This window comes from Rutilus rutilus (assembly GCF_951802725.1).
Source record: "Rutilus rutilus genome assembly, chromosome: 13".
Lineage (NCBI taxonomy): Eukaryota > Metazoa > Chordata > Actinopteri > Cypriniformes > Leuciscidae > Rutilus > Rutilus rutilus.
Genome location: NC_140218.1, coordinates 925,001 through 935,344, shown reverse-complemented (window position 1 = coordinate 935,344; position 10,344 = coordinate 925,001). Strand labels below are relative to the sequence as shown.

The 10,344-nt window shown below is 43.3% G+C and overlaps 1 protein-coding gene across 1 annotated transcript in view; it reads right to left on the bottom strand.

The window, feature by feature from the left end:
- Positions 1-499: 499 nt before the first annotated feature.
- The window catches only part of ephb4b (eph receptor B4b), a 39,872-nt gene continuing 30,027 nt past the window's right edge, over positions 500-10,344 (bottom strand). The window contains 7 exon segments of the mRNA XM_084428449.1: positions 500-1,055; positions 2,051-2,176; positions 2,178-2,181; positions 2,339-2,364; positions 4,536-4,729; positions 6,170-6,319; positions 9,090-9,305. Of these exon segments, the coding sequence (XP_084284575.1) occupies positions 956-1,055; positions 2,051-2,176; positions 2,178-2,181; positions 2,339-2,364; positions 4,536-4,729; positions 6,170-6,319; positions 9,090-9,305 (816 nt within the window). The 3' untranslated portion in view covers positions 500-955.

Sequence of the window (10,344 nt, the reverse complement as noted above, 5' to 3'; positions counted from 1 at the left end):
CACACACACACACACACACACGCACACACGCACACACACAAACACACTCAGTCATTCGTGACCAATTCGCAAGCAGCACCAGGCGGTTAAATTTGCTCTCTAGTTCACATTTTCTGTTCTCATTGTAATTTTAAAGTTTTAGTAATTCATTGTTTTATTGTAATTTTTATTCGTTTTTATTATATTTCCATACAGTTTTTATTAAGTTTTAGTTTATTGAGTCAAATATAAACAATGAAAATTATGTGAAAATGTTGCCTTGGAAGCTCAAGTGTCTTTTTTTATTTCAGTTAATTTCAAGTAATTAAATGTTCTACAGTTTTAGTTGATGATAACTGAACACTGATGTTTTAAATCATACAAGCTCTTTTTAAGATTGTTGGTCTGTTTATTACTGATGTTTCATGGTGTAAATACTTCACGAGTGCTGGTCTTCAAGAGCCTGTAATAATGCTGGACGTGCAATAAAACCAACAAAACAGACTTGAATAGCTCTCGGTGGGAGGGGCCAGCATGAGTCTTTAATGTGATTGGTCACACGGTTTACAATCAGTTTGATTGACAGCTCCCACAGTACTTTGGCTAAACAAACATTCGTTCATTATTTGTGCTGTTTTGATACGTACAAAATCATTACAAAATAATCTCACATTATAATAAAAATAATAATTATAATGAACCTTCAATGTGAAGATCCGATTAAACTCCCATAATGCACGGCAACAGTGACACGTCATATTCCAACGTCCCGTGTGTCCTGTAGAAGAAACTCTCTTCACGAGAGTGAGACGGTCCTGAGACCAGCGGGAAAAATCCATCAGTCCGTATCAAACTAAGAGAATAAGACCCAGAGACTCTCTCTGATTGGCTGGTTCTGTGACACTCCACAGTGATTGGTCGATGGGTCGTGGACGGACTGGTCCGTAAGAGCAGAAGCAGGGGATTCTGGGAAGCGTCAGTATCGCAGGGATCCGCTGTGGATTTGGAGCGTTTGGGCGCTGGACAGGATCTTCTTCTGGTGTCCCGCTAAAGTCACGCCGATCCGCAGAAGATCCCTGAACAAACAACAACACAGATCACTGATTCTGTTCATATTTCAAATTAGGTTTATATGTTTATATTTTTAGTTTAATTGTAATATTAAAGGGGACATATCAGGAAAATCTGCCTTTCTCCGTGTGTCAGTGCTGTAATCCAGTGCTTCTACCAACACAGAAAACATGTAAAGTGAAACCCAGTGACTGTGTTCTGTGAGCCTTTCTCTGAAAGCATGTCTAAATCAGCCAATCAGATTCCGCTCTCCTTCTGTTGTAGGAAGAGGATCTTATTATAATATTACTGGCCCTTAATCTGCACGTTTACACACACCAGCGACATTTGGTTCCACAAGCGCCGACAGAGACCAGTTCTAACGCAATGATAAAGATCCAGCAGAGCCTGAAACTGTTCTGTGGTTGAGCACAGACGAGCACTGAACACTATTGACCAGAACATGTCACTGCTGTCTTATAAAGACCTCAGGAACTGTGGACACTTGTGGAGAAGTTCAACATGATGATGAGATGATCAATGTAACTCCACAACAACTACACAAATGTCTCCACTAACATTCAGAAACTCTTCCTGAGTCTCTCCGTAAGGCTGCACTCGCTACTGGTTATTCTGGGATTCTGGATGAGTGAGATTGGCCTGTTCTGTTATTGCCGCCCTCTTCTGGACGGAGGCGGAGCTAAAGCTCATTTGCATTTAAAGGGACACACACAAAAAGCGCGTTTTTGCTCACACCCAAAAAGGGGCAAATTTGACAAGCTATAATAAATGATCTGGTATTTTGAGCTGAAATCTCACACACACACTCTGGGGACGCCAGAGATTTATATTACATCTGGTGAAAAGGGGCATAATGTGTCACCTATTAAGTTTTAGTTAGAGTTCTGTTTTAGTACATTCTGTGTTGTATAAAGCGCATTAGAAATATTGACTGGACACACACAAGTATGATGTGCGCGTTCTCTGTCATCGCACGCACGTGTGTGTGTGTGTGACTCACTCAGTGCAGATGTGTGAGATGAGCTCGATGGAGGTGAATCCGGCCTGCAGGAACCCGGACTCGTATCTCTCCATCTTTATGGCCCGGAGCCACTCGCCCACTGAACTGCAGAGAGAGAGAGGAGGAGCACGCTGATCCAGCAGAGGGTGAGACAGCCTGAGAGAGAGACAGGTTACACATGAGTGTGTGTGTGTGTGTGTGTGTGTGTGTGTGTGTGTGTGTGTGTGAGAGAGAGAGAGAGAGAGAGAGAGAGAGAGAGAGAGAGAGAGAGAGAGAGAGGAGGAGCACGCTGATCCAGCAGAGGGTGAGACAGCCTGAGAGAGAGACAGGTTACACATGAGTGTGTGTGTGTGTGTGTGTGTGTGTGTGTGTGTGTGTGTGTGAGAGAGAGAGAGACACACGTTACACAAGAGTGTGTGCTTGAAGTAAAGGAACTGTGTGTGTACGGATGATTTGGAATGGAAAGTGCAGGATGCAGCAGTGAAGGTGATTAACTTCCATTTCAGCCTCCCACCCAAACACTTCCTGTCACACACACACACACACACACACACACACACACACACACACACACACACACACACACACACACACACACACACACACACACTGCTGCTCTTTAGTAATATGGCACATAGTCTTAGAGCTCATCATGGACTGGGGCTCAGGTCAGGAAGCAGAGACTGGCTAAACCGTTGCCCAGGATGCTGACATGTCAGGTCGGCTAAATGTGATATAGTGGTATATGGGGGTATATAGGGGTATATGGGGGTATATAGGGGTATATGGGGGTATATAGGGGTATATGGGGGTATATGGGGGTATATGGGGGTATATAGGGGTATATGGGGGTATATGGGGGTATATAGGGGTATATGGGGGTATATGGGGGTATATAGGGGTATATGGGGGTATATAGGGGTATATGGGGGTATATGGGGGTATATAGGGGTATATCGGGGTATATAGGGGTATATGGGGGTATATGGGGGTATATAGGGGTATATGGGGGTATATAGGGGTATATGGGGGTATATAGGGGTATATAGGGGTATATGGGGGTATATGGGGGTATATAGGGGTATATGGGGGTATATGGGGGTATATGGGGGTATATGGGGGTATATAGGGGTATATCGGGGTATATAGGGGTATATGGGGGTATATGGGGGTATATAGGGGTATATGGGGGTATATAGGGGTATATGGGGGTATATGGGGGTAAATGGGGGTATATGGGGGTATATAGGGGTATATGGGGGTATATAGGGGTATATGGGGGTATATAGGGGTATATGGGGGTATATCGTTATAAAAAAGTTATAAAAAAGTTATAAAATCATTATTTATTTTATGAAAACGTAAGAATCCAGGTTTGTTTATCAGTACCATAGCAACGCTAACTTCCGCTGGATTTGTCGGATAGGAACCGCCCGAAGCCTTTCGCAAGAGGTATCCGGATGACCGACGGACACGCTTGTTTTCGCACCGCACTCGTTCGGACCCGGTTCGGACCCATTCGCATGCGGTCTGCGAATCTCCATAGGAAATGAATGACTTCCGGTCGTTTGGAAGCCGTATCGGAGCTGATTTCAGCTGCCAGTGTGAAGGCGGCGTTAGGGTTAGCTTGTTGAGGGTTTGTAGGGAAGCACTACACGCCTGCGCACATATCTTCAAACACGCATACCTGTAGACTGAACACGTGATGCGCGACGGCGGTATTGCAATGTATTATAAATGTTAGCGGCCGCTAAGTTAATCACTAATGATCTTTACAACGGAAGTGAATCAATCAAAACTAACTTTATCTGGACAATAACTTTATTCTAGATCTGCTGTAAAGCCTAATCTCTGTTACTGTAATCTCCTGTTATCACTGTAAAGCTGCTGTGAGGCGGTCTATACTGTTAAAGCGCTGTCAAGAGACTCGACTTGACACACACACACTCTCACCCGTCGGGGATGCGTGCGGTGATCTTGAGTGAGGCTGGGTGTCGGATCAGTCGGTCGAGTGCAGAGACGATGGCACAGAAGCACACACACACACACACACACACACACACACTCTCTCACCCGTCGGGGATGCGTGCGGTGATCTTGAGTGAGGCTGGGTGTCGGATCAGTCGGTCGAGTGCAGAGACGATGGCACAGAAGCGCACACACACACACACACACACACACACACACACACACACACACACACACACACACTCTCACCCGTCGGGGATGCGTGCGGTGATCTTGAGTGAGGCTGGGTGTCGGATCAGTCGGTCGAGTGCAGAGACGATGGCACAGAAACACACACACACACACACACACACACACACACACACACTCTCTCACCCGTCGGGGATGCGTGCGGTGATCTTGAGTGAGGCTGGGTGTCGGATCAGTCAGTCGAGTGCAGAGACGATGGCACAGAAGCACACACACACACACACACACACACACACACACACACACACACACACACACACTCTCTCACCCGTCGGGGATGCGTGCGGTGATCTTGAGTGAGGCTGGGTGTCGGATCAGTCGGTCGAGTGCAGAGACGATGGCACAGAAGCGCGGGCGAGACGATCTCTCCTTCTGCCAGCAGTCCAGCATCAGCTGGTGCAGAGAAGCAGGGCATTCTGGGGGAGCAGGGAGCCGGTAGTCCTGCTCGATGGCGTTGATCACCTGCACAACATCACACACCTTCAGCATTAACCGCTCTCCAAACAAAGTTTTTAAAAATAATGTCTATACAAAACAAATACAAATCTCTCTCTCTCTATATATATATATATACACACACACAGTTATATATTATTATAGTTGCAATAGAAATTATTCAACCCCCACTGCAAATCAGGTTTATTGGCAACATTTACAGACGTTCAGCTGTTTGCAGTGAACAAATCAAACAAAAGTAATTGAAACAGCTCAACTGGAAACAGTGTTGTCTCATTAATCAAGGGCTTCATTAGCAGCACCAGGTGTGCTAGAGCTAGAACACATGACACGTCTGAACTGGCGAGGGTTGTGGAGTGTCACGTCTGACTGCAAGTTAGAAATATGGCTAAGGTCCAAAAAGTTATTTCGACTGATAAATTTGCACATGTATATATAATTATATAATTATATCTCAGATTATTTTAATTAAACAGGCTGTGCCACAATCAACTGCAAACCAGTTCAAAACACGTTTCATTCAATATACCACCTCAAAATCAGTCATTCTGATTGCTAAAAATCACAATGAAGTAATATCCTAATTATAAACATCACAAATTCTTCCACTAAATTCTGGAAATTTCCACAACTAAATCAGTGAGCTTGAACGGAAATAAAATATCAGAAAAAAAAACTTGTGAAATCCGTTGATTTACTATATATTTCAAAATCAATATCTTTAAAAATGTGTGTGAAGCGACATCATATCATCCAAAAGCAAAATGAAAACTACAAATGTTGAGTAAACCGTGTTCATTTCGTTTAACGAAATCCATGATGAAAATACGACACACACGCCATTAAATGATAACTCTGACTATATCAACATGCAATATCGCTGACGAAAGAAGACGAGACTCAAATGTAGTGAAAAAATAAAAGCATTACTAAAAGCTCTCTTTGTTCTTGTATGACAGACTGTCTTTAACGAGCCGCTACGAGCTGTCATGCGGTCGCCAGATTTCAGCGATTTAAATCCCCCAATCAGAGCTTTCCTGTTAAAAGGACACGATGTTTTACTTAATAATTGCAATCTGGCAACCACACACTTATTCTGATGAAATATACATTTCTCAAATGACAACAATTGCTGTGATTATAATTTTAAGCAAGATAATCGTTAGCCTATTATAAATGTAACCATTATGCAGCATGACGAAAATATGACAAAGTTTAACTAGACTAAACTAGTTAACTAACTAGACTAAATGCCCAGGCTTTGAGTCGACTAAACCTTGACTGAATGGAAACAGGGCAAGGCTGACTAAATAGTATAAAACATTTTTTGACACAGGACTAAATGTAGAAATAGCTGAGAAAACGAGCTCTACGTGTGAGTGTGTGTGTGTGTGTGTGTGTGTGTGTGTGTGTGTGTGTGTGTGTGTGTGTGTGTGCTGGACTCACGTCCTGGTTGCTCATGTCCCAGTAGGGTCTCTCTCCGAACGACATCACCTCCCACATGAGGATGCCGTAGCTCCACACGTCTGACGCGGACGTGAACTTGCGGAAGGCGATGGCTTCAGGAGCCGTCCAGCGGATGGGGATCTTCCCGCCCTGAGGAACACACAGTCACAGATCCTCCAATCAACAAACAAACGGCTGTGTTTCTGCCATTCAACCGCAAAATAATCCAATAAACCCTGCAGAACTACTGAACATTGACACGTTAGTGTGATAAAGAAACATTCGTGAATGAGAAAATAACGTGTTTGATGTTAAAAAGCGTTGTTAGTGCAATAAGTCGGGGTTGGGAATCGAATATTGAGGTCAGGAATCGGATACTTGTTATAAAATAAACATTTCATGTCGTCTCTATAATAACACTACAGGGGTGATAGTAGAAAAAAAATCCTGAGCCTGAACTTTTTTCCCTGGGAGATAAGCGGCCCCTAAGCCAAGATATATGCCCTGATCAACATAATTGTCAAGCGGGATCCAGGGGTGTGCTCCCCTTGGAGAACATTTTGATAAATAGTCCCTTAAATGATAGATTCTGGTGACTTTTGTGGATATAAATGGACATCATTCAGACATGAGATGAACAAACCCAATACAAGCCTATATTACAGTAGCAGGTTTCAGTAAGTCAAATTTAAGACCTTTTTAAGACATTTTAAGACCATAAAGATTGAAATTTAAGACCTACTTAAAATTGCCAAAAAATATTCAAATCAAAGAATTAATTTTATTTCAATGAATTCAGTCATTGAAAAAGCATTAATTTAATTTACAGATAAAGCAATCACATTAGTAACCTTCCAGACCCAACAACGCGTGTCAGAGAAAAGAACAGAATCAGATATACTTTTTTTTTATAGAAAATTGTACTTAGTTGATCATAACTAGAGATGAAATGGCATGAACATTTCATTTCATGATTATAGTGACAAAAATGATCACGGTTATCACAGAATCCTATTCAAAAAGTACTAATACTACACAATGAAAACAATTCACCAAGTTTTATGTCGAAAACCAGCAAATAACAAATAAAATAAGCATCAATATGCACTTTTTGTTTACATTAAAATAATAGCCTACCATTAATGATAGCCAGATTTTAAAAGTGTCTTGCAACATGTTATATACTAACATGTACAATTTCAAATAAAGTTTTGACAAAAAAGTTTATAAAAAGATAAACCTCACATATTTCAGCCTTTAAATGATTTTTATAAAAAGAAGATAAATTACTGACCTTTACAATGCACTTTAGCTTATCTTTTATTATTAATAGTAAAATTAGGTCAGACTTACCCTGCTATGCAACCATGCACTGCGCTCTCCACAATGACAAAAAAGTTTTAGTGGTTAATGGATTTCCACCACCGAAAAACGCCTGGAAAAAAAACGAGCGCGTTGCTTCAATTATGAGCGCGCTTACCGCTTACCGCGCGCCTACATTTGAATGAACTTGAGCGCGCAAAAGACGCGATATGTGAACGGCCTGTTGGCGAGCGACCTCACATCAGGCCACGAGCTACAGCTGCTTGATGACTAGGGTCTAACTCGCGTCGTGGCAGCACTTTTTTCCCGCTAGTTCCATATAATATTTTCCTTGCGCACAAAGTGCAGAAACTTCGTCTCTACCCACCACCTCTATCCAAGACCATTTATTCTTTATGCCTTTATCGACAAGTTTGGCGTCTTCCCCTGGCTTCATAAAGTTGCACTCCATGACTTTGGCTACGTTTCGCGCTGCCAGTGAGGGAAACACAATCGTAGTGTATGGGAAAAACAAACAAATTTGCACGTGGAGTGACTTCTGTATCAATCTGATTGGCCACAACCCAAGACCAGCCCCTACCCTATTACCGATTGGCTGAAGTAGGCTTACTGGTGTGGTTTAGTGAAAGCGCCTCTCAGATCTTTGGATAATTGTCAGATCACGCGAACGCTAAACTGAAATTTTTTATTTTTTAATTTTTTTCTCGCAGACACGTCTGTACACCGGAAATCCGGCGTGGCGCCGGAGCGCTATCAGGCCTGACACTAATATTAATATTCCTGCTCTATAATAACACTGATCAAACTACAGAAGACAGAGAGAAAGTGCACTCGTTCTTCACTGAATAACTTCTGGAACTATATTTGTAATGTATGTTTTATTGATAAAGTTATTTTAGTTTCTGTTCCTGAACCCCTGAAACTCTTAAAACTGTTTATTTCAGTCACATCTGTGTTCAGTTGTGTCTATTTGTTGCGATTGCTAATTTTTTATTTGTTCTTGTTTAATAACTGAGTGTTTGTCTTTAATAATGCCTGAAGTTTATATTAGTTCAGCTAGTTGTTCTTCTATGGTGTTTTTAAACCCCAGGCAAACGCTCCTTGTGTGAGTGTTCTTTAGCCTGATGATTTCTGTTCATGATAATCAGATACATACATGTTTTGAAATGAGACTAAAAGTAAATGATATATAAGCTGTTTTTTTTAACCTTATTGGAATCAAAATTAGGAATCGATAAGAATCAGAATCAATAAGCAGAATCGGAATTGTTCAAATTCAAACGATACCCAACTCTAGCAATAGTCAAGGAAGTTCTGACACACACCTGAAGAGTGTCACATGCAAGAATGATCAAACACACACAACTATGCCCAGTGCCCATTCTAATGGCAAAAAAACATTTGATATCTTAATAAAAAAAAGAAGAGGTGAATTTTCTGCAAAAATTCTATTCTAAACACAAAAGTAAGTGCTTACTGCCACTAAACCAGTCAATCAGGTTGACCACCCAATAAACATATTAAAAAAAAAAACTCAGTGTGTGTGTGTGTGTGTGTGTGTGTGTGTGTGTGTGTGTGTGTGCGTGTGTGCGCTCACCAGGGAGCTGGTGTAGGTGGGGTCCGAGGAGTTCTCCGTCAGGAACCGGGACAGGCCGAAGTCGGACACCTTACACACCAGGTTACTGTTCACCAGGATGTTCCGGGCCGCCAGATCCCGGTGCACGAAGCTCATCTCCGAGAGATACTTCATCCCTGATGCGATCCCACGCAGCATCCCGACCAGCTGGATCCCGGTGAACTGACCGTCGTTCAGCTGAGGAGAGAGAGACACCAGAGTGAGACGGGAGAGAGACAGAGAGAGAGAGACAGACAGAGAGTGAGACAGGCGAGAGACAGAGAGAGAGACAGGAGAGAGTGAGACAGGAGAGAGAGACAGGAGAGTGAGACAGGAGAGAGAGACACCAAAGTGAGACAGAGAGTGAGACAGGAGAGAGAGACAGGAGACACCAGAGTGAGACATGAGAGTGAGACAGGAGAGAGAGACACCAGAGTGAGACAGGAGAGAGAGACAGGAGAGTGAGACAGGAGAGAGAGAGACAGGAGAGAGAGACACGAGAGTGAGACACGAGAGTGAGACACCAGAGTGAGACAGGAGAGAGAGACAGGAGAGTGAGACAGGAGAGAGAGAGACAGGAGAGAGAGACACGAGAGTGAGACACCAGAATGAGACAGGAGAGAGTGAGACAGGAGAGAGAGGCACGAGAGTGAGACACCAGAATGAGACAGGAGAGAGAGACACGAGAGAGAGACACGAGAGAGAGACAGGAGAGAGAGACAGGAGAGAGAGACACCAGAGTGAGACAGGAGAGAGAGACAGGAGAGAGAGACAGGAGAGTGAGACAGGAGAGAGAGACACGAGAGTGAGACACGAGAGTGAGACACCAGAGTGAGACAGGAGAGAGAGACAGGAGAGTGAGACAGGAGAGAGAGAGACAGGAGAGAGAGACACGAGAGTGAGACACGAGAGTGAGACACCAGAGTGAGACAGGAGAGAGAGAGAGGAGAGAGAGAGGAGAGAGAGACACGAGAGTGAGACACCAGAATGAAACAGGAGAGAGTGAGACAGGAGAGAGAGGCACGAGAGTGAGACACCAGAATGAGACAGGAGAGAGAGACAGGAGAGAGAGAGAGGAGAGAGAGAGACACGAGAGAGAGACACGAGAGTGAGACACCAGAATGAAACAGGAGAGAGTGAGACAGGAGAGAGAGGCACGAGAGTGAGACACCAGAATGAGACAGGAGAGAGAGACAGGAGAGAGAGACACAAGAGAGAGACACGTGAGTGAGACAGA